General features: G+C 39.7%; 1 protein-coding gene across 1 annotated transcript in view; it reads right to left on the reverse strand.

Moving 5' to 3' along the window:
- Nucleotides 1–1,297: 1,297 nt before the first annotated feature.
- cpxm2 (carboxypeptidase X (M14 family), member 2) overlaps nt 1,298–24,981 on the reverse strand; it is a 45,448-nt gene continuing 21,764 nt past the window's right edge. The window contains exons 5-14 of the mRNA XM_084740938.1: nt 20,417–20,501; nt 18,230–18,380; nt 16,314–16,402; nt 12,569–12,692; nt 12,192–12,388; nt 9,926–10,105; nt 8,186–8,483; nt 7,705–7,844; nt 5,865–5,964; nt 1,298–2,220 (exon numbers count right to left, since the gene is read on the reverse strand). Of these exons, the coding sequence (XP_084597064.1) occupies nt 1,964–2,220; nt 5,865–5,964; nt 7,705–7,844; nt 8,186–8,483; nt 9,926–10,105; nt 12,192–12,388; nt 12,569–12,692; nt 16,314–16,402; nt 18,230–18,380; nt 20,417–20,501 (1,621 nt within the window). The 3' untranslated portion in view covers nt 1,298–1,963. The remainder of the gene's footprint in view (nt 2,221–5,864; nt 5,965–7,704; nt 7,845–8,185; nt 8,484–9,925; nt 10,106–12,191; nt 12,389–12,568; nt 12,693–16,313; nt 16,403–18,229; nt 18,381–20,416; nt 20,502–24,981) is intronic.

Raw genomic sequence — 24,981 nt, forward strand, 5'->3', positions numbered from 1 at the left:
TTTTTAACTGTTTGCCTGTAGATAAACATGAACAATTCTGACATTTAGGGATTTCACATTTTTCCATGTTCAGCTGACAGCCTGTCCACAGTTTAAAAGACTTTCTGGGTCTCCCAATTAATTAGGGTTCTTGGGCAAAGGGCTCAAATTGTCGTAAGCTGTAATGAGCTAGAAACATGAAACTTGGCCCAATAACTGGAAATTATATGCATGTGTTTCCCAAGAAATATGAGCCCTATCCGCTGTAATTAGGGTTATAACTATAATTAACACCCAAAAATAGTATTTTGGAAAGGCCGCACCTCTCACACTGTGAGTCCGACTGACTTGACACACAAGTCCAGCTCAACGTGCCCTGCAGAAAAGCCTCCTGCACCATAAAGGTCCACCATGATAGATTCTTTTGCTAATTGGCAAAACTGAAAAACAGTGAAATCTACTTTTTACTTCATCAACACTAAATTGGGTTTGAAGCATCAGGGGACTGAGATACACATTTCTATAACAAATGAGAAAGATCGGTCAAAAAACATGGCCGCCATAAATCAAAGTAGCTTATCTTGAAATTGGCCATAACTTAGTAACCATTTGTCCAATCATCATGAAACTTGGTGCATATGCTCAGGTCATGATTGGGAGTAGGTCTACCAAGGGATTTTGAGTTCCAACCATAGGGGGCGCCACAAATACCAGAAACGTGCATCTGAAAATTTTGTGTGCGTGCTGTGGGGGACAACCAAAATCTATAGGCCATATTGATTGGAAAGTGGGCGTGGTCTGTCACATTTGCTCATAACTAAAGATGTCTTTAAGCAATCCTGATTAAACTCACAGAAGACATCCTGCACTATCTCCTGGATATTTAGTTTCATTACAGTTCAATGGAGGAGGTCCCAGGGGGGCAATGGTAGAACTTTGAGGGTGTAACTTACCTTCATAAAGGGTGGAGTTAGCAGGAAAATTGCCATAATTCATTAAGCCTTTGTCCAATCATCATAAAACTAAATAATTAAACTTGCTCGTTGCTGCTCGAGGCTTTAATTTTGGCTGGATGAGTTGTTTCATTCTGTAGAGCCCTAAGGGGTTTGAACCTGCAAATTTCTATATTTAATTAATTACAGTTGCACAAACTAAAAACTGTTTTCTCCTTAATTATCACCAAATTACATGGTTCATTTCAGGAAAACCTGATTAACTTGAAAGGTGTGATACAAATAAAGCTTGTTTGATTGATTTTCAGAGTGCTTAAGTTGAATAAAATCCACATGCTTCCTCTTAAGCAATTAAACAAATTCAATTTGTGCAAACATATTCTTTATTTAATAAAAAGCAAAGTGTATAAAAAAAACAAATCAATGACACACAACAGGTCACTGAGTCCACAAGTAATTTTTAAAGGACTGAAAATTGTACAAGTGCAGGTAATTAAGCTTTTGTAATGGTTTACATAACTGTGTTACATAATTTAATAAGTATGTACATAGTGGCAGTCATGGCCATTCCTCACAGTGGTTAAAAATAGATGTTTCCTCATCTGTAACTTATATTTCAATTTTCTTTTATGTAAAAAAATAACTTTTAATGTGATTATATTCTGATATCTGTAAAATCGGTATGGTTGATGGTACATTATAAGTTGAAAAAGAGGGGTCATAAACAGAAACGTAGCCTTTGACAGAATGAAGTACTCCAACGTTTACACTGGATATGAAGAAAAGATGAGATGACAACAGTGAACACAGAGAGAGCTTATGCCTGGGGATGAAACAAAACCAAACAAAACAAAAACCAAATAAAGCACCCCGTTTAAATTAATCCACATTTTCAATCTTCAAACACTAATTCCACTGACAGCACTCTGGAGGAATCTGACAGAGGTCCAAACCCAGGCTTGGAGTTCACCCCAGTCTGATCAGAGCAGATGTTTGTTTTTAATTCTTCCTCGCTCTTCCTCGTACAATCATTATGTTCCCAGACGTCTCTCTCTGGACCTGCGAGCTTGGAGCTGCCTGACGGGCAATCTGATGGGCTGCTTGTTGAATTTTTCCATTATTTCTTTGATTCGTGAGAGGTTGGTGCGGCCGATGACAAAGTCGCACCTGGTGGCGCCCATGTCGTAGCCCACCTCGCACTTCTTGCTGACGAGGCTGTAGCCCTCGGCCCTGGCTGTTACTCTGTACTCCCCAGGGTTCAATAAGCGCCAATAATCACCATCAGCAGCTGAAAAAACACAAAAAGAACGTTTTTTTTGCACTTATGTTTGTGGTTTCAGTGTTTTGGGGTGATGCATGCTCAATCTAACCTCTCCAGTTTGCCACACTGAACTCCAAAAAACAATAAAAAGCAGAAAGTAATATTTTTATCAGATATAAGTTGCAGGTTTAATGCCAGTAGCCTAATAGATATCTACAGCAGTGCAAAAGGTTTCTGATAAATCATGGAGGTAAAAAAAAAAGGAGAGAAAGAAAAAAGGAGGGCTGGTTTAAATAAAAAAGCTCCATGTTTTAACCTACAAACCCTAATCCACAGCTATCACAGTTTAAAAAGTCATGATGAAATGAAAAATGCCTTTTTAACCCTTTGGCATGACATCCCTAGTCATACTGTGGACCAGTTTAATATAAACCAGAATATCAGTTTCTTTGCATTCTCATATCAAAATCCAATCATCGTCATTTCTTCCTGTAAAACAAAATACGACGTGTGCTTACGTTGGTTTCAGCTAACCGATTTCAACCAATAATATCATCATGATCTTTAACTTTTAGTGGCACAGATATAACCACTTTTCAAAGTTCAAATCAAATTCCTCCTAACATAAAGCTCGTCTGCCAGTCCTGTTTGACTTGGTCACCATATGGATGCTATATACTCTAGAAATCCTGTTTTATATCGACTTTAACTATGCGTCAAATCAAAGTTTCAGTTCACCATTGATGTCCATCAAGACAAAACAAATCAGCTCCAAGCACAGCTTCAGCTAATTTAACTAATTCAGTTTCCCTTGATTCAGTTTGGTGGCAGGAAATCTGCAAAATTAAAAAGACAAAAGCCTGGTGAGGTTTAATAGAATAAATACTAAATTATGACATTTCAATATAACTTTTTCACTTTGTTGCCATAGCCATTTTCACATATGAACACTGGACAGTGTCTGAGAATCCGGACCAGACATTATGCAGAGTTGACCTTTCACACATGCAACACACAACAGGAGATCATCCGTATCAGATGTTTTCTTGTATGTTAGAAATACTCTGTATGGTTTAGACAAGGTGTGGCACCTTGGTAGAGCATGCAGGAGCATTATCAACACACCATCTTGCTCATTGTGGGCTCACAGCTACTTTGTACCAGGAAGTTGGCCGGATAAAGTCTTTTTTTAATATCCTCAACTGATTATGACATTTGCATTCTCACATACAGCTCCTCCGGGTAGTTCAGGGTTGCAGTGCATGTGTGAGAGGGTCTCTCATAATGTTTTATCATACCATAACAAATGTTGTATTCTCAAGGGTTTTACCTATTTAAACATTACATATGTTAAATTAAACGAAGCGTAACAGTCACGCATTATTTTTGCAACAACAGCAATATGCAAATCCTGTCCTAGAAAGCTGAATTTTAACAGTAGAGTAAGCTGCAAGCATCACAAAAGCCTTTATCTAAAGCCTAAAATAAAAGTTAGAGTTCTTTGTGTTCTACTTTCAAAAAAAGGAGGTGTTCTATATTCCTATTTAGATTTTTAAAAATAGCTCTGCTTTGTCATGTTGGCTGAGCATTGCCTTTATGTGACCTGAGAACACGAATGCACTTGTGTTCGTGTCTTCAGCCTTTGACTCAAAAATGGCTACGTTTCTTCCTTCCGCCCGTCCGCCCACCTGACACGTCTGAGCGAACACAGAGACAAATGAAATATGACAGCAGGTCTGCGTCTGCTGCTGATCTACAGTTGATCAGAGCAGTTACACGTGGACATCTGCGCTCGCATTACTCACATTCAGCTGGCAGGAGGGAATCTAATTGTTTCCTGAGATGCTTCAATATAAAATGCTAATGAGCTAATGAATTCTCCTTCCAGGCTGTCTGCTGTGTCTTCTCAGTGACTACACTTCATTTATCCTGATGGAAGAACCACTGCTTTGCAAATGTCTGCTTCTGAATGCAGCTCCAAAGCAAATTCAAAGCAGCTCAAAAGGTACAATTTTCAGTATAAATACCCGAAAATCTTTCTTGACTGCAGCTGAGAATAGCAAGGATTCTAAGAGGAAGCGGTGACTTATACTTAGTTCCAGAAATAATAATGGTTAATGTCCTTTTGGACATTCGATTTCACGCTCTAAGTACAAAACTACTTTGGCTTTGAAGGCTGCATTTTTTAGGCATCAGCACAGATTGCCTCAAGGGAGAACAATCGATAGTAAAATTCAGAGCAGAGGGCCTCGACACTGCCTGACTGTGAATTGAGTCGGGCTCCAACCTGCAGCCCTGCTAACAAACATCAGCTGCTTTCGTTTATGACTTTTATTCTGTCTTGCACTGGAATACTAACTTACTGTAAGAGTGACTCACTGCTGAGACAGTCGAGTCAGTGAGGGGAAAGCCTCTGCTGCTTTCATTGCAAAATCTGAGCTTACTCACAAAGATTTTCACAGATGAAGAGGGGAAAAATATCCACATGCAGCAAAAACAGACAATGACAAACAGACACTGAACAAATGTTTGAAGAGAGTGTGTTTGTTTGATTTTGTGTGCTTGCCCATGTGAACCATAAATAGGTCAAGTAAGGGTAAAAAGACCATTTATTGAGAAGGTGTGACTGTTCTGTGGCTCTGATTGATTGTTTTATTGTTCATCCAGTCATGTCCAGCAAAGACGATGCCAGATGGTGCAGCTGTAATTATCATTAATCCTTTAGCAACAAATGGATAAATATCCTCCATAATATGTGTACAAGCCTATTAGTATTTGCTGCTATTATCTACACCAGGTGTCAACAGGTTGTGTATGTGTATAGCCAAAGGGGGTGGAGCTGCTGTGAGCTCCTTTGCACATTTATGCTCAAGGACCTCTCGTGGTTGCAGGGATTTTTGAATTTTTGAAAAACCTAACTTGACTTCTGTTTTATGCCTTATGTCGACTCCTGTTGATTCCTCTTAACCGGCCAGTAGGTGCTGCAAGTCATCAACAACTGCCAGGCTAAAAATAAGTCTTACCTGGTCTGTCACAGGCCACATTTTGGCTTTTGTTGTGGTTCAAAAAGACATCCAATGAAATGTTTGGTTTCATCTTAAACCGCACCATCTGCAGATTAATTATCCAATATGTTCCACTAAACTTAGGCACAGTATGAAATGAAAAGTCCCTGTTTTGTTAGCTTTGCCACCATCTCTGGTATACATCACTATGGTCGCCATATTAAAGAATTCAAGGTCCAGTAGTAAACAAATGAGAGATGCAGACTTCCCAACAAAATCAGCTGTAATTCACTTAATTCTGATCCGATTTTCATGAACTTGGTTTGTTATAAACCTGAAAAGCTGCGCATGATAGGGGCTACTTTTTGGGATTACTGGGGGTGATCTAATCAGCAGTACAAAACACTTAATTCAAAACTTCAAATCTTCACTAGTTGGATCTGACAGCTGTGGTGGCACTGCATATGCCCTTCACATTGTGTTTCAGAACCACACCCACCACTATCCTTACCACCTTCAATATAGGGAAATAATAAAGAAGCAGATCATGTAGAAGTGACCAGGATTTAAGCCCTGAACTGATGCGGATGCGCAGTTATAATTGGTGAGGCAATTCAACTTTCCACACCAACATACACCAGCATCAGGTGAAATGCAATATTGTACCTGTGCGGACATCATGGCTGATTCCCTCCACAGAGATGATTGCATTAGCTATTCCACGACCTTGCACGTCCTTCACCACGCCTTTGATCCCACGATGCACCTGCATGTGAAAAGCATGAACCATGCAAACATGTGTGAATCCTGCCCCAAATTTACCACATCGACATCTACTTTATAATTTAACACGTTGTATATTGCATAATGTGATGATGTGATGTATAATTTGTGCTCTTTAATTTAACAGTTAAGCATCAATTCATATTTTTCTCTTCATCCAGCCTAAATATTTAAATACCAGCTGTGTCCCAACATGGGGCCGGGTCCTCTGAAGCCCACATCACCAGAGAGAATGCAACATAGCAGGCTGACAAGCTTGTCACATTTCAGAGTTATTTTGTCTGAATTTGTAGGACAAAACCTTTGAAACCCTCACTAACTTTTACAGTCCCCTCTGCACTGATCAGCAATTTAAAGAGGCAATTTCAAAGATTTCAGTCCTGGTTGATTTGCGGTCAGTGGTGGTAACAGTAAATGTGGTTTAATGCTACAGGTCACAGAATTTTGGAGTCAGCAAAACAAACTTTTGTTATTTTAATAAAGAAGTCAGGCCTTTTTCCATTATTCTCTGAGCAACCGTGATCTGAGCCGTCAAAAGTAAAAGGAACTCGTTGAGAGGTTCGAGGTGTGCAGCCTGTTGCCTGCAGCTCTTTATCTCACTGTGGCTGCTCCTTCTTGTTCCATTACTCCCTGCAACATTTCAAACTGATCTGCTGTCAACAGATATCGAAAACAACCCTTGTATTGTTTTGTAGACAACTTTTTGATAAATGAAAGCGGTAAATTCTAATCTCACTGACAAATACAGTGGATCTCCTGTCACTACTTCAAAATAAAAGTCATCTCTTGTTTTGCCAGTTAAACTCTTTTGAGTCAAGTGAGGCTGCAAGCATCAGGAAATAATTTGGTTTGCATTAGCAGCAATTTTGGAACCTATCAGCTATTGTCTGATAATGATTTAGCGGTCTGCATTCATGTGCAGATATTTGTTTATAGAGATTACTTTAGCTGTAACTTAATACAGAATTGTTTCCAGGAATGTTTCCACAGACAGCCGCAAATATATAAATAATGCAACATTTACCTGCTTTCACCAGTGGGTCACAGGCTCATTCACCATTGTGTTATCTCATTTGGCAATAGTGACTTAATCAACATTTACTGAAATGAAAATCTCTGAGGTTATTGGCCAGGATTTGTTGTTAATCAAGAGTTGCAGAAAAAAAATGTAGACATATTTATTTTTATGTGGGTACATTTTTTTTCCAATTATTCATCATGTGTTGAAGTAAAATGTCACAACTTATGTATCATGCTTGAGATTACCATTGATTTTCACAAACTGTCTGTAGAGTGAGGATAAATATTTGAGTTTACAAGTACATGATGCAACATAAGTTTTCCTCTTTGTGAGGTTTCAGGCTGGCCTGGCCTTTGAGCTTTCTGACAGGCCAACGTTTGTGTGCTGTTTCCCTCAGAGGAACTGGTGATTAAATTTAGTTTCCCATTGGGTTTTACAGTACTAAGTTTACCATAATATCGATTTAGGTGTTAAAATTTGTTTTGTTGTATAGCGTGTGTGATGATCAGCTCTTGTGTTACTGATGCAATTCTTTCAGTAAATATTGTTGTGAGAAAAACAAGAACAAATTAAAGTCAAGTATAGACTATCATATTCCTAAAATAATAATTAAAAAATATGTTTTTGTGTGTCTTGTTTGCGTGCAAACATTATTTATCTTGTGTATATGCGTGAGTTGCGGGGGCTGCTTTGCCTCTGTACCTGCTCCATGAAGACAAGAAGAGACTCGCGATTGTTCTCCCACTCTTCAGGCAGCTCGCTCTCATGAGGGAATTTGTCGCAACCCACATACATCGACAACTCAAAGCAGTTGGTGTGCAAGTAGCTGAAATCATTCATACCTGCCAAGAAAGAGAGACATATCTGTCGGCCAGCAGCATCAGCTTAGGTCAGAATTCTGTCTACTTATTTATTGGCTGGAGTTTGTGGTGATAATTAAGAGCGAAATGAATTTGAATCGCTCTCAATTTTGCCTATCTTTGTTTGTCTGCTTTTGAGTTTTTACGTGACGCTTTGAGCTACAACCTAGCAGCACTGAAACAGCCAAAGGGCTTCAGTGCTGAATATGCAGATGTGCTCATGGGTGCTAAACAGCTCAAAGGCTCAGAGCTGAGCAGAGAAATCCTGCAGAACACAGCATTAGTTAGGATCAAGGAGAAAACACCCGGATGTGGACACTAACTGCCAGCCGCAGTGTGCCAGGACGCGCCGTTGATGGTGCCGTCGTCCTTGGCGAAATCTTCTGTGTGGCAGACCCTTTGGTTGGCATCAGTCATCAGGCGGTGGGTGGACGCGTAGGAGAAGGCCAGCCAGCGGAAGACGTGGTCATCCGGGGTGGGGGTCGGCTCCCTGGTCACCCCTTGGGAGCGAGTTTTGTCATAAGGGAAGGTCACCACCAGCTCCCCTCCCTGGAGGTTACCACCCAGCACAAAGGGCATCTTCTCCATCCATGCTATCAGAGCCCGTGTCTCCACGGCAACCTACAGCGGGGACACAGGAGAGGCGAGGATAATGTAATTTGTGCAATCATCTCAGCACTGTGTGGTTGCTAAATTAACTCCCTCATGCTGAAAACAATTTCACTGAATGTGCTCTCGAGAGGGAGTGATAAAGCTAACAAAAAAGGCTGTTCACATACTCCCATGCAATAAACTAATTTCACTAATATTTATTCTGAAAAGGGAGCAAATTTTCATCAAGAGGCAGCACAGCATCAAGCATCCAGTGGCTTGTGTTTGCATATTACAATCAGGACATTGATAAAACTGCCCCTGCTGTTTGGGCTCGTATAATTAAACTGGCCCCGGTCGGGCCGGTCAGCGAGGCGAGCAGGGACAGTTTTCACAGCTTCCTGAGCACAGATGGGGATCCCAGCTCTGCAGCTGCAGCAGCAGCTATTCTGGAGGCTCTGTGTGACTCACTCGCGGCTCCCAGTAACGTCAAAACACTCGTGAGGATGAGCTTTAAATAGATCGCTGGATATATTTGCGCTCACAGCCTCTTCGTCACAAATAGCAAATGCATCCGCTTCTCCCAGAATAGACAGCGCGGGCATGCCCACGTGGCTGGTTTACCCTTTTCAAGGGAAAGATGGTCTTCACTGTGGGATTTTTTTGTTAAAGCGGAGGAGGTGCAGAACAAGGAAACAGAGTCACTATTTATCACCTGTAGGTGAAGTCACTGGAAACTAAATGGCAATCACATAAAAGATCAAATTTGATGCTGTTCATATTGTGAATAATAAAAGCAGCTTCTTAAATGGCTAGTTATGATTTTTTGAAGTGGGGCTGTGTAAGGCACTTATCCATAGTCTCTGTATTAAGTAAAGTAGATTATTTTATTAAAGAAGGGACAATGAACACTAATTAACATGATCACTTAAGTCCATCATGTAGATTTTCACCTGTAGTCCCTGGCAAGCTGATAGCATATAAAAACATTAAAAAACAACATACAAAAGCACATAAGCATAGACAATGACATATAAAAACAAGAGCACATAACCACATCCAGAAAGCACACAGGGTCGGCACGCCCCCACTTTGGAGAAGCAGGGAGGAGTACCAGCACAGAAGCTAAACAATATACTGCTGTGGACAGGGTCAGCAGCAAAACACACTTTAGCCACTTAAAAAAAGGGTCCACCCAATAAACATCAATATCAGTTTAAGTGTATGCTATATTTAGAGTCTTTCCACTGCTTAAAGTGGAGGCGTCAGCCGGCATCTACTGAAGTTAATACACCGACCATTGATGAGTACCTCATAGAAACCCACTTCAAATAATCCCTATTATCCCTTTAAAGAGAGCTTTGGCTCAGATTTTGGAGCCTGGAGATTTTTGGCATTTCTGTGGCCCTAATTACAAAAAAACATGCCTTTCTATATAAGGATGTTGAAATTTACACATCAGTCAGTCTCACCGAGGCATTTTTGGTCTGGTACCACTCTGGGATGGGCACATGGTGGTTGAACATTTTGCGAGGGATCCACTTCTTGGCCTCAGCTTCCCACAGTATGGAGTTGAGGTCGGGGAAGTTATGGTGAATGTCTATGCCGTCATTGCTCCACCGACCCAGAGACCAGCCACTGAGCTCTGAACCCTGGGTAAAAGGAAAAGAAACACAATATGAAGGAAATTAAGAGAAAATGGCAGTTATTAGTGGCGACAACAGTTCTATGATTGCAGACGGGGCGCTCTAACATGGTTCAGATGGTTTTGACGGGAAGGCTGGAGTTGTCTTCTTCATTGAAGAAGGCCAGCATTCGTGTCAGGTCAAAGAGAAAGGACAGCAGTTCTATTATCAGACTTTGCCCTCTTGTCATCACAGCTCATCCAGGGGTAACGTTTGAGCAAATCATAACACCGCTGACCTCCTACTGATCACAAAGCCCGGCTGATCAACCAAAGTGGACGTGCTGTACGGTGGAGGGGGGTCCAAAAAACACTTGAAGCTGCATGAAGTCATTTTGGATCAGTATGGGCAAAAAAACACTCCAATGCGAACCAAGAGAAACACAACCTGGATTCATGATTAACTAATCAAGTTGTTATGGCTAACTTTCAGTTAAACATTACACATTCAGCACACAGTAGATCCAAGACTTTAGCTCATCCAACACAGCCATCATTTACTTGTCACTTTGCCATTTCATGATGGTTAGGTAGCGCCTTTGCTAGAAAAAAATGGCTGGGGTTTTATTTGCATAACTCTAGAGCTGGAGAACCAAAACAATGAACCAAACGAGGCTAAAAGCTGCTCAACTGTGTAGATATGCAGAGTTCATTGTGTATTCTGAGTCACCTTGGTCTCATCAAAATGGCACTAGAATATTCATGCTGAAAATGACAAATTAGCACCTGGGTTGCTAACGGTAAGAGCGTCAACAAGCTAGCAGCTGTTAGTTTTTCTTATGCAGTGATTTAGACATTTTAAAGCCAGAGCTCACCTCCCGACGGCCCACAAAACGGACGCTATTTTGCTGGGGTGATGTGCTGGAGATGATTATGATTGCTTTGAGTAGTGGTTCTCCAACTTTTTCTTGCATGCCCCTCTTAAAAGCTGAAAAGAGTTCACATCCCACATACCCCACTTTTTTCAAAATCAATTAACATCAAAGAGAAGGGAAATTAAATAATAAAAAGCATGCAAGTTGATTGATTGATGTCAATTCTTTTTTTTTTTCTAAAAAAGTCATATTTATGATATTTATTTATTTTGAATTAGTTAGTTTCAATCACCTGCAGCAGCTCAATGCCCCATCACTGGGGTCCACCCGACAGTTTGAGAACCACTGGTTTAGAGAAACACAAACAAGCCAGACTGGGGTGATCATGTGTGGAGCCAGAACTTTCTCCAGTGCTGACTGCTGTGGAGATCTGGCTATGTGAGACTACAATGATTACAATGATGACAAAGGTCACCTGACCATTGTTACCACGTCCAAAACTCATAAGCGGCATTAAATTGCATATGAAAAGCTTATAATGCATAGACATGCATAGATGTGTGAAATGTCAAGTTGTAAAGTTGGCATGCTATTTATACACCATCCCATCAGATCATGTTGTCTGAATGGGTGACCCTTTTACATTATAGCTTAATGAAGCTTCAATCATTGCATCAGCCATGATATAATGTGATTTGAGCTGTCTGCTTCCCGTTTATAGGCTACATAGGGTTGAACAGGTTCATCTCTTTTACCGTGCATGCACTTTCATTCATGCAAATTTCAGTACGAGCTGACATGGAAATGAGTTGTTACGCGCTGTAACTTCTGTGAAACAGAGCATCACAGTATGTTCACTGCACTCACGCATCGGGTCACCAAATGACATGATGTCATTGACTGCACAGAAGCCAAACACTTTCAGATCTGCTTTTTGGCTCACTTACTTCTCTTTATCTAAATGTGTTTTCATTAATATAGTGCCTTTAATATCAGGCCTGCAGCTGATTGTAGACAAAGCAACATGTGTTTAGTGGTTAAACATGCCGCCCATAACCACTTATGTTCACTCATATAACAAACATGTTGTTCATTGCATATATTCAAACCAATTTTCTGGCATGTACCTGCACCACATGCACTCCTATCAGGAGAAGACCTGCCTGGCAGATATGGCGCTGTGTTCACCAGAGGCCAGCGTGTGATATGAGGTCACTAATGGCCGTCTTGCAGACCTACCACTTCAAAGGCTTTCTCGTACCCATCGGGGTTGACAGATGGCAATAGATGGATTCTGGTCTCCTCCACCAGGTGACGTATCCGCTGGTTGCCCGACAGATACTCCAGACACATGAACTGCATCAGCAGGAGGAGTAGCTCTCGTCCCAGCACCTCGTTGCCATGGGAACCTGCTGTGTAACGAAACTCCGGTTCACCTGGTGAACAGGTTCATGCCAAGGGAGACATGGGGAGGGGAAGAGAGTCAGGGTTTTAAATATGCAATCACTGCAACTCCATGTACAATAACACCGTGAGGAACACAGTGTGACATCTCTGATGTTGTTATTTTTACATTAAACTGAGCAATCACGCCCTGTTGCCTTAAATATACTCACCAACTTCATGTTCTCCCGGGTTATCAGAGATCTCAATGGCGTACAGCTTCAGGCCACTGTGGCTCTTTCCTATGTTATAGATCCGGGTGATGTTGGGACACATTTCATTAACCACCTTCATAAGCTGTAGAAGGAATTAATGAATCATCAGCTCTTGATAAATTATATAAAATTCGATCTAAAATACCTGAAATTAATCTTCTGAAGAATGCGCATGAACATAAAAGCTTGCAGAGGTAGAAAATAACAAAAAGTACATTTACTGATTTGTGATTTTTGGCTATATAAATAAAATTTGACTTGACTTGAAAAAGCAAATTAGCTTAATTTAAATTACACATAATACTTACATTATATAAATAATAAATACCATTTTTTTTCAAAACGTAAACTGTTACACACTTCATAAGGGATATTTAATGTTAAAGAAAACTACTTAATTATTAAGGGGTTTAAAGATTTGTATTTCTACTTTAAAGGGACAGTACATAAAATAAATTTTTTACCTGTAGCGTTATTTATCTATCTAGATCCAGGGTGTCAAACTCAATTTCATCTTGGGCCACAACAGCATTATGTTTGTCCTCTGTCTGCTTATTATCATATTACGCATGTGTCTCTTCATTTAATTATTATTACTTTTAATAATTAATAACTGAGAGTCCAAATATCAATAAGGGTTGTTTCAGTGCAGCTAGCTTGTGAGCTGGGCTTCAATCCAAAATTTATATTCACTTAAAAATTACATAATTTTGGTAAACTGTAACTATTAACTATAAGCTACAACCACTTGGCTTTATGACTATATGATGCTTTCTAGCATATACTAACATCCAATGGCTGAGTTCCTTAATGCATTGATAACAAAATAGGGATGCATTCAAGGACATTGTATTGCACAAATTTCTAGTCTTTGCAAACCCTCGCTGGCCACAAAAAATTGAGGTGTCAGGCCTGCGGTCCTTGAGTTTGACATATGAGCTAGATTGTTTTGGTGCGAGTTTCCAAGTTTTGAAGATATCAGTCACAGGGACGTCTGCCTTCTCTTGAATATAATGGAATAAGATAGCACTTAACTTGTGTGCCAAAGCACCAAAAAATTATACAGAAAAAAAGAAATGTCTTTTTCCATGATCATGGCCCACAGAATTTGTAGTGAGCAGTCTCATGTAGGAACAAAACGAAAAAAACGAAAAATATGTTTTTGTTTCATTTTGGGGTGAATTGTCCCTTTAAATGCTGGGTGCCTGTAGCCTCAAAATAGTACAAAATAATCTCCATGTTATTGAAAATTTCAAAAACAATATCGCCAGTGCTGTGTCGCTGATCTTATTTTAATAACACTCAAGCCAGTGAAGAGGAGCAACGTGTGAAAACCAGTCAAGGTAATTATGAAGACAGGCTTGTGGAGGAGCTGATTAAAATAGCAACACTATCATTTACCCATACAGGCATGAGTGGAAGCACAAGTAGTGCAGCAGGAAAAGGACTAACAAGCTGTTAAGTAAACCAATTGCACTGATGTCAGAAATCTATGTTCTTCCAGCTGCTGCAGGTCATTAACCCTTCGGGGGTGATGGGGTTTTAATTAAGACTGGGTTGCATCAACCAAATGAAATCATTAAACAAACACCACACATGGTTTTGTTCTTTAAACAAAAGTTTACAAGTTTGCAGTGAAGTTCTTGCTCCCAGTCTCATAAAGCGCAGCATTCCCTTGATAAATATACCTGGATTAATGTAAAGCATTCTGTCTTACAGGCAGAGTCTTTTTATATACGTGTTTATTTTCCTTATAGAAAAGTAATAAAACTGACTGGGACAGACTGTGTTTTGATCTGTTCATAACCTTCTACTTAGACTAATGTTGTCATTAAAGAGAAGCTTCTTGGCCGGGATCTGCGAGGGTAATGGCAAGGTAATATGTTATCCTCCTCTTTGAAGAATGTAGAAAATGTTCTTTGTTTTCACCTATAATGTCTTTGAACTGCCCACGCTCTGACAATATCAGTATTCTCAGGGTGACGACACTACAGTTCATCACTTGTGATCTAAGGAAAGGACAGTCCTTAAAGTTCCCTTCCAGAAACTTTTTAAAGCATGTAGAAATGCTCAGCTATGATTAATATTTTGTTTAACATGAATTTCAAACAAAAAGTTTAAAAAAAAATCTCTTGATCAGGAGGGATGGGCAGATGATCTGCTGCAGATCAGCCCTGTGGGATTGATACATCAGTTCTCATAAGCTACTCACTTGGTATTGATTTCTTTGAAAAAACTATTGATAATAACATTATATATATACTTGTGTACCACACAGCAGCAACATGAGCAACTTCTTCAAATACTTAAAAACATACCCTGAAATTTCCTAGTTGGTTAAGTTAAAGGAGGCTGAACAAAAACAAAAAGATTGTTATTAATTTTATTATCATTTTGCCATCGTATTTCTGTTAAATACAGGACTATTTTTTACACCTATTAACCCATTTTTATTTTGTAAGCAAAATATCTGTATTGGTATCAGTTTTGCTGAAATTGTAGCAAAAAGTATCTGTATCGTATCAAACTGCAAAATTTTGGTATTGCCCATCCATATTGACTGGTGAAAGAGCACTGCACATCAAGACGGCTAGCATGAGTGTTAGCATCAGCAGAAACATCAGATTCAGATTCAGCCACGTGCCTCAGTCAGTCCTAGACTCAGACGGAGGAGGCTTTTGTGTATTAGACAGCAACTGGCTTTCGAATTTGTTACGCACCAAATCTATCTTGCCTGGGGAATGTTTGAATCTTCAATTTTGGGGAAACAAAAACTTTGCACAAACCAGTCAGTAGAGTCAAGGTCAGACATTTTAGGGGGACATAAATTTACAAAAAACACATTTTTGAGTGTAGTGGATCTTTCAGCAGTGTAAGAAATATCTTTTTCCACTCCTCTCATGGGTCATGTACTTTATTTGAGAAGCCACAATGGGCTATTTCCACTTTGAGGTTCTGACACAGCACTATTTAAACTGCTGTGAACGAGGGGGAGATAGGCTACCAGGTACCTGCGTGGTGAAAAGAAATGTCAAGAGTGAAAAGGCTTTAGAAGCTGAGTTTTAAAATAGTCCTTCACTCCTTTGTGAAGGTCTGTCGAGGCCGGACACCCTGCCTGACACACATTAGCCTCAAAGGTGTAGAAAGAAAGAAAAGAAAAACAGTCCCTTTTAATTTACTTAATAATTCTGGAGTTTCAGGCTGTTACACCAGAAAAAAAAAAGCTGCTGTTTTACAATGAGCCATACGTTCAGAGCAGTAATTGTACTACGTCTCACTGTGCGTCATAACAGCAGTTTAGGACACCTGTGGTCAACTGTTTGGAACAGCGGAGTAGCTACATTACAGGCGATTACGATTCACAGCACTTGTGCCTTCACAGCCACTCGGTCACAGTGTAAGCAGTGACAAATACAGCTGTCTTCCTCCTCAGTACAAACAGGCTACTGTTCATGACAACTATATGAATAAGTAATGACACAACCCAGGAGATGCTTAATGCATTTTCATGTTGCTGGCAGCGCTCGCTTCATTTGTTACTGCTGCAACACTTTGTTCTTGCAAAGGACACAAACTTGTCCTGTGTTGGCTCACAGTCGCACAAGATGTTTTATCGCTCTGGTGACTTTGCTGAACAAGAAAGAAGGAGCTGCACCTCTTTAAGTGGGCCGATATCTTTTGTTTTCTGTTCGCTGTGACTCACCTGCCTCATTTCTTTGTAGCTGTGGTGTCTGAAGTCCAAGTCATCTGTTGTTATGACTTCATTGCGTCTGTGGTAATAATTATTTGGATCTGTTGGGAATAAAAACACAAAAAAGGAATAAGAATAGAACAAGAATAAGTTACTTTTATTTGCAGTGACATTAGAGGAAAGGCATGATAAGTCACATCAGGTGTGTTATGACTAAAACCCTGCTCTCTTTCCTTAGTTTAGGTTCAGTTCAGCCAAATTACAAAAAAACATGTTTTTTCTGGTATTCAGCCATGCAGGAAGTTTTGGTATTTGGTGCCAGTGTTTATAGATACCTGCCTTTGTGGTTTCTGCCGCCACCCCAACACAAAGGAAGCGAAATTTAATTCAATTTGTTGTGCTCCCGGCACTCAGCAATTACACATAAATAACTGAACAGCAACCTGTCGTTCCAGAAACAATGCCCCAGTTACTGTGAATAATCTTGCTGTGAGAAGTTTCCGCGGGGACTATTTTTTCAATAAAAATGTTCCACTGAAAATCATCTCCAAGACTCAGCACATAAAATCAAAACTATCTGCTTGGCTGCATACCAGTAGAGGTAAGCGGGGCAGATTTGTATTCAGGGTGAACTGTTCCTTTAACCAGTGCTGAGCACTTGTACAAATTGAAATCTGAGTGACTTTTCACACCTGAAGTGCAGGTCCAAGGTTCATGTTTTGTGTTACATTGTTTATAATTTTGTTTTCATATTGTTATGTAAGTGCTCTGGTTGGTTTTTATGTGCAACCACGACTCATTTTGGTTTGTTTTATTTTTTGTTTTGTCCAGACTGTGGTCCAGGAAATGTCTTACACTTGTAATTTTGGTTCACATCGAATTGAAAGGTAAGAAAGTCTGGACCAGACTTCCAGACTGCAAAAAGCCCCGCATCTTAAAAGAAAAAGCTGTGTTGGGACTGCATTGGTGGGAGCCTTTTGCTTCCAGCCAGGGAGACACTGAAATCCAGGAAGTACCAGATCTGCGACTTTGAAGGCTTAGTAATCTCTTACCCATCTGGAGCGAGGAAGGAAATAGTTTGATGTTATTATAGAGCTATAAAGTTTGAATGAAGGGGGTTGTCAAGTTGGACGGGACATCTCTCTAACCCTGACCCTACCAGCGGTCAGAATTGTCTTTTGTTTTTCTTTACCATGACTACAGTCTTTCCCTAACCATGACCAAGTATTTATTATTTCAAACACAACAATGAAGGACCCCTATCTTTGAAAAAGTTATATTAAGCCAAACCTAACCAAACCACAATGAATCAGTGTTTTGTTCATTTTTAACGGTGGGGATGGTCCAATGGGAGCACCTCCCTGTCCGTACATGCTGCTACTTGTTGCTTCGATCATGAAGGTGACATTACCCGACAGTGTATATAGGCTACAATATAATACAGATTTGAGTATATGTAGTGTATAGTTTAGAGAATATTATAAATTCAAGACAAAACTGATAGGAGAGCGATCTGAGAAAAAAAGGAATTAGTAATCTGTCTGAGACTTCAGCACCATGGACAGCGCCATGGATTCATCAATACACAGCAGTGTTAGCTTACTGATATTTCAGAGCCATGGTCAGGGCCATCGATTCTGTGAGAATCAGAATCTAAGCAGATAAAGGATCAACGAGTCAGGCAGACTAGACTAACATATTTACGTAAATAAACAATTTGCTTCTACACTCGCTGCACTCTCAGGTTAGCTCTCCAGGTGCATTTTGGTCATTTTGCCAACAAGGGGGCAGCATTTCCCCTCATCCAGATTTTTCAATTTTTTGTCATGACAATCACATTGTGAAAATGACGCGTATCATTCTAATATTTCTACCCTTCAGTATCAGGAATTATTCATGTGTCTGTTTTGTCCATACAAACCCGTCACCTGGCATTGGACAGCCAAGGATCTCCACTCTCATGCAGATATTGCCGCTGTTGAACCATGAACGAGGGTTGACTCGGATGTATCGGGCGACCACCGGTGTTGGGAAGATGTTCCGGACCGGGATCTCCTTTTCCCTGTTGCCAGTGAAGATCTACTGAGGCAAACACATTCAAACCAGACGGTGAATAAAGAACAGGACTTTTTAATGAAGTGAACCTCAGTCCCTCATTTTCCGATGGACCACCATGGGACCTTTGTCCAAACAGATCCTACATGTGCACCCTCTGATGACGAAATTTACACCACGTGGACCAAAGTGGATCCTTGCACAGTTGCAGACACACAAAGTCTCATTTTGGCTCTACACTGTGAAAATACATGATTATAAAGACTACAAATGCAAAAGTTGCAAAGGTGATATCACTTCTTTAACACTCACCGGAGCCTTTTAGAGACAGTCCTGCATGCTAGTTCTTACAAAACTGACTAACTCTTTTAGTGTGGCTCTCAACTTGACCAGACTTGTAGTGAATTTCACCTCTTTTAATAATTTTTCCCCTGTTCTACATGGTGACACGAGAGTAGTTCACTAAGTATCTTCACACACAAAATTAAATGACACTTTACAATCGCAACAAACTGCAAGTTTCTTGACTCCCTTAATCAAATTCTGCTTAGAGCCCATAAAGGCTTGGGGCGCCCCTGAATTCATGAAAAATTCAAATTGAATCAGAAATAATTTGTCTCTCGTCCTTGACTACCATACATATTTTTTTTTCTAAAATAAGGTTCTATGTAACACAGCAGAAGGCGATGGGCATTCCCAGGAGAAACATTGGGAAAATATTAAGGAATATTGTGTCTTACATTTGTCTTTTCTTTGTCTTATGACAAATAAATGAGATCCTTATTTTAAGCTCATCTGTTCCTCCTAAACCCCCCTTAGAGCAAAATAAAAGGAAAGCAGATCTTTTGTTGAGCTCACAGGTGTCTCAGAGGTTTCTCCATGACGACCGTATGGATCAACAAGACTTAAATTAGACCACTGATATAAATTTAAGATATCGTTTAAGACTATAGCGTTTTCTTTAGATCTCACTGTTATCTCGAGAGCTGACTTTTTTAAGACAAATTTAAGATCAATGCAGTGAGACAAAAAAAGGACATTTTCGTCTTCATTTGGGATCAAATTAGTCTCAGGCTCAGACCAGACAAAGGCTGTTTCTCAGGGGATGAAATTAAGAAGTGTGAGAAAATGTAATATCAAGGACAGGACATACGGTAAATGTTAAAGAAGCTTTTAAGAATGGAATAAATTCAGTTGAACATGCACAGGACAATGGAAAAAAAGATTATAGAAATTTGTCTCCATGATTTACATAATCTGGCTGACACAAACACACATTAATGCACCTGTGGAATGTCATTAAGCCTTGATACCACTGGGAGTTTATTGTAAATTTTAACACCCACAGTTATAGTTCTTCTCTGCACCTTTTGGCATTTTGAAAGGCAAACAGTACAGTTTGGCATTTGGCATGAAAGGTGGGTGAGTGGGTGAGCGGGAAGCTTGTAGTGGAGACTAAATTACTGTCGGGGCATTATCTCCCACATGGATGACATCAGCAGCAGAGGGAGCGTACAGTTACACCAAAATTTCATTATCCGCGACGTGAACCACAGCAGGGAGCAACAGGGATACGATTTCCCTCAAAAATATCATCTTAATCTGATCTGCATGTTCATTGATAACAGGATTATTAATGTTGCTATTATTCTACAGCCAAATGCATGAATGATGCTGCTTCAGTTTGTTGTCAAGGCATTCCTGTATTTGCTTTCTGTCTATTCAATTACATGAAGTGCTGAAGTAGAAAAGGGCCAGGATGAGGTTCCCATCTGCTTGAGGATCATCAGTATTTACGACTGCCGCTAAGCTCATTAAGCTTGGAAATAGGAAGAGATCTAAATCTTCCTCTATAATTGCTCTAAAGCAAGAATTAATTTTTTCATCTGGTTCCAGTCAATAAGGCACACAAAAACAAGACGCTGTATTGAGCTAGTTTACATGAACAAATAATAATGCTTGAGCTCAAAAGCTTTTCACTGTGATAATAATTTCCCGCTTTGCAGATACACGTCAGGAGGAGATATTACGTAGTTTTAAATGTCACGACTGTTACTCACCAAGTCCCGTGAGCCGTTCTTCAGTGTTATCCAGGTGTGACTGTCATTGCTCACCATGACCTTATATGAGGTCACCCAGTCGCTCCTGTCAACGGAAAGAAGGCACAGGATAAGGGGAAGAAAAGAGACATCCCATGCAAATACAAATGACAGTGAGGGAGCAGCCTGGCGCACATCCAGACACGTTTAATTCTCACGGGGTGAAAGTCTGTTGAAGAACAGGAAAATGGGAGCAGAAAAGGTTGAAGAATTTATATTAAAAGTGTCACTTGAGGCTTTTATTACTTAAAGTTTGGAATGTGGGCAAAACTGAAGTCTGTCGTGCAGATGATCTTCATTTTAACTGAGCGGAGTTTGGATGCTGAATTCCAGGAAACTTTAGCCTGATAATCAGATTGAACTGCCATTTTGTTTCACTTCATTCATTCATTTGAATCGCTGAGCAAATCGGAAATGTGAAATGTGGAAGGTGATTCAGAGGTCTAGAACCAGGCTAAGGAAAGGCACTGTATTATTGATGTGAGGGATTCTTTTATGAAGTTAAACTAGCATTTATGTATTTCTAGGTTTATAAATAGCAGTAAACGTTAAAGGAATAGTTTGACATTTTGGGAAACATCTTTATTGTTCTCTTGTTGATAGTTAGATGAGAAAATTAACACCACTCTCATGTCTGTACAGTAAATATGAATGTAGGCAGCAGCCGATTAGCTTAGCTTAGCCAGACAGACTGGAAACAGGGGGAACCAGCTAACCTGACTCACTCTGAATTCCAAAAATACCCCTGCCAGCACCTCTAAACCTCTCTAATTAACACATTATAGCTCATTTGTTTAATCTGTACACAAACTAAATTGTAATGTTGTGGTTTTACGGGGGGAGGATGTGTGCTGTAACTATTTCTGGGCAGACACACTGACTTTCTCTGCTGGTTGCCTCGCAACCTCACACTTACAACAAGTCTCCAATCTCATCTGACTTTTGTCGAGAAAGCAAATACTGTCAGACGGCGTTCAGATGATTAGAAATTTACTCTTTGCTCAAAGCAAAGTAGGTCACAGACTTGCAGAGGAAAAGTGCAAGAATATTCATCATGTCCGCCTGGCATGTCTTATGCACGTGAACAGCTAAGCTAACTTTAGTATTGGATTTAGCAAAGTGTGTAAACTATATGCCAATTCACAAATCTGGTAGCCCCATCTGACTGCTTTCATTTTGCTGTGCATTTCCTGGTGATGTCATGTTAGAGCTCAGGCCAATTTTTCATCCATCAGTCTCTATTTTTCCTGCTTTCATGTAACACTTCTGGCTATGTCTTATATACAGCTATTAGTTCACTGGTTAAGTTTTGATTAGTCAGCGACAACTGAGGTCAAAGTTGATATAATTTGCACTTTGAGTACAGTGTTCAGTGGCTGTTTTCTGCTCTACCATAGTAAAACAATGGCACAGCCAAAAATTCATACTTTGAGATAGAAGTGCATTAAAAATAGATTTCTTACAGTACAAAGTAGTTTAAAGTACACCATTCTGCAAACCATGTTGATATGTTTAAGTAATTTTAATCTGTTCTGTTTCTATTCATTTCAATTAGTGTACAAAATCTATTTGTGCCCTCTTAAAACTTTCTTGAGGTCTACAATCCATCACAGTGAACATCAAATCTGCATTAAATTTTTGTCTAAGATGCATTATAAGGAATGAGGTAATGCAGTTCCATATCTTAAAATCAGTCTTAGTATGCAATAATCAGAGCCATAGCTGCAACTGAGAGCACTTAGATCACGCCCTCAGGAATTTTTCCTGAAAATTTTAGGGTTGTGACGACCTGAGGTGAGTTACTTTGCAGTGTTTTGCCAGCTGATTCCAGCAATTTCCAGAAAAATGTATTAAATGCAGTACACAGTCTATACAGTTAGAAGATTTTAGAGACTTGGAAGATAAATACTTCTTGGAAAAAGACTTAAAGACAGATGACGTCCCATCGTGCCAGACAGAGCTCTACTGAGCGTGTGCAGTATGTAGGTTGGCAGTGACTCCCATGCTTCTGGATAAAGACATCAGTGCTGAGCTGGTCCAGCCTGGTAAGAATTCCCAGTTCTTCTAATTAAAGCGCCGTTATAGACAGGAGCCCCCAAGCAGACAGCTACATGCACTACAGAGCTAATTGTGGAGATATTCTGTCTCAGGCATCGGTGTGTTCTGTACCCTCGGATCGCGCTGGCCTTGAAGGAAAATTACAAACACGGCCTGATAAAGAATCTCCCCATGCTCTTTAACTACGCAGCAGTTTCCAGAAGACTGTGCCACCCTCTCCAATTAAGAAGTACAAAGGCCAGAAGTTGTCAAATATTATTACAGAGCAAGGAGCAGGTAGGTGGTGGGGAAAATGTGAACAGAAGAAGAAAAAAGGACCTTATAAACTTCCTCAATGTGAGACTCATGAAGGAATATCTTATCTATGTTTCCCTTACATTTATCTCTTTATTGTTGCCAGTATGCCTCTTATTAAAAGGCTTAACAAACAATTAGAGTGAGGGGCTATACTTCTTCTTACCAAGACTGGTACCACTTTCCAACCAAGGGCTCTATTATTGGTTAAAGCAGCAAAATGAACTTTCATATTGTGTTGACTTTGAAGGCCTCTGTGGTCTGTGTGTGTCTCCACCAACATAACCACAAAATATAACATAAAAAAAGTAAAATGATCTAAAGAAAAATCTCCTCTTGCTTCTTTTCAACTGGCAAATGTTCGCTTTAGCTGCGACAGCAAAATGTAAACACAGGCTCTTTCAGTCTGCATAAATCATTTCATCTGATTTCAAAGAGCCTAAAGAAATAGCTAGTCAACCAGTGTTTTAAAACAACTTACTTGGTTGAAAAAAAATGTTTTAACTAACTTTTTGATTAATCAGAAGAGAAGAATGTTATCTATAAATATAAATAAAATCTACCCTTTTAGCCTGGCTTTTAGTATTTTTTTTATTCTAATTTGTGTTGTTTTGTTTTGTTTTTCTAATCATTTTTTCACTGTTTATCTTATCGCTTTTATTCATATCTGTCACTTTATTTTAAAGCATTTTAACCTTTTTTTTTTTATTTTGTTTATGTTGCTAATATATCATTTTTTTGTTTGTCATTTACCTGTAATGTACTTTGAACTGCTCTAACCTGCAGCTCTATAACAGTAAAATCATATTGATTGATTAATTGATTCACAAATTGACCATGAATGGACAGTTTGTCACTCTCCTGCTGAATCATCAAGCTTCATTCCTAAGCAACTTATTATTTACAGCTGCTTTATTTGTGAGCCATTAACATGTAATTGTAGGCTTTATAGCTTATAATAATTTCAAAAGTCATCAAGTCTGCATTGAATAAATATTAGTGAGGGGTTTGTCTCTTCACAACATGGCAACCCAAAAATTGGTATTATGATTGAATTACTACTTATCTCTAAAGAATACATAAATAAATCTGTTATTTAAACGCCCTTATAAAGTATTCCTTATTCAAAAACACACTGAGGATGGGTTTTCTGTATTGTTCCCTGACACAATAAGAGCTTACAGTCAGGTCTTGCATAAAGGAGAATGCGGTCTTGTTGAATAGCGTGGGCTGAATAATTCAAAGTGAAGCGCTACGACTACAGGTACCTTTCCCCATGACAAAACCATAACAAAACCATACATAATCGTCTGTGAGCTCAGAGTGGATTTCTCAAGAGCTCATGGAATCAAACACATACTGTACAGTACAGTCTGTGTTTTCTGTGTGCATGGAAGCAGAAATGTCACACACAAAAAGGGTTGACCCAGTTTCAGTGTAGCATCGACACAAAACTGGGCTAACTTCGTGTGCCCAATGGGTGGAAAATCAATGTTTCACCACTCAAACCCAAGACATTCAGCCTGGCTGTTTTGAGTTTCACAACATGCAAAGGGCTGGGTGAAGGAGAACAGAATAGGTCAGGGGGTGTGATTATTAAATACTCCCTCAGCCAGTCACATCCGTGGTCTCACATCTCTGAAACAGTCACAGTTAAACGTGATAATTACAGCTCAGCAAAAAAGAAAGACATGAACCCTGGTAATCAGACTTCTCCTTCATAAAAAAAAAAGCAGATCTCTACACACATCAGACAGAGGTCTGTATGGTTATACTGTATCAGTCTGGTGTTGTTTTCAGGTGATTTAATGAAGATAAACAGTATAATCATGCGTAATGACAGTGTGCTCTAGCGTGGCACTTCAGGGGCTGCAGACTGTCAACATATCATGTGCCTTTTTACTGGTATGTGTGTGAGTGCACGGAGTATCTTCTTCTTTGGTTTCTTTTGTAGTGTGGCACTACCATTACAATAGAGTGAATGCTGCCTCTACCCAACCACATCTAATTAAACACATAAAAGTATGAGCTTGAACATATGACAGTTTTGGAGGGTATCTAATTTCCCTCTTCTGTACATTGGGGGGACACGTTCCCTGTACCGATTACACACATTGAACATGTGTTCCAAACTGAGAAATGTATAGCAGGCTGTGTGAAAAGATCAGGTCTGC

The sequence above is a fragment of the Lutjanus erythropterus genome, chromosome 17, assembly GCF_056507025.1.
Source record: "Lutjanus erythropterus isolate fLutEry1 chromosome 17, fLutEry1.hap2, whole genome shotgun sequence".
Classification (NCBI taxonomy): domain Eukaryota; kingdom Metazoa; phylum Chordata; class Actinopteri; order Lutjaniformes; family Lutjanidae; genus Lutjanus; species Lutjanus erythropterus.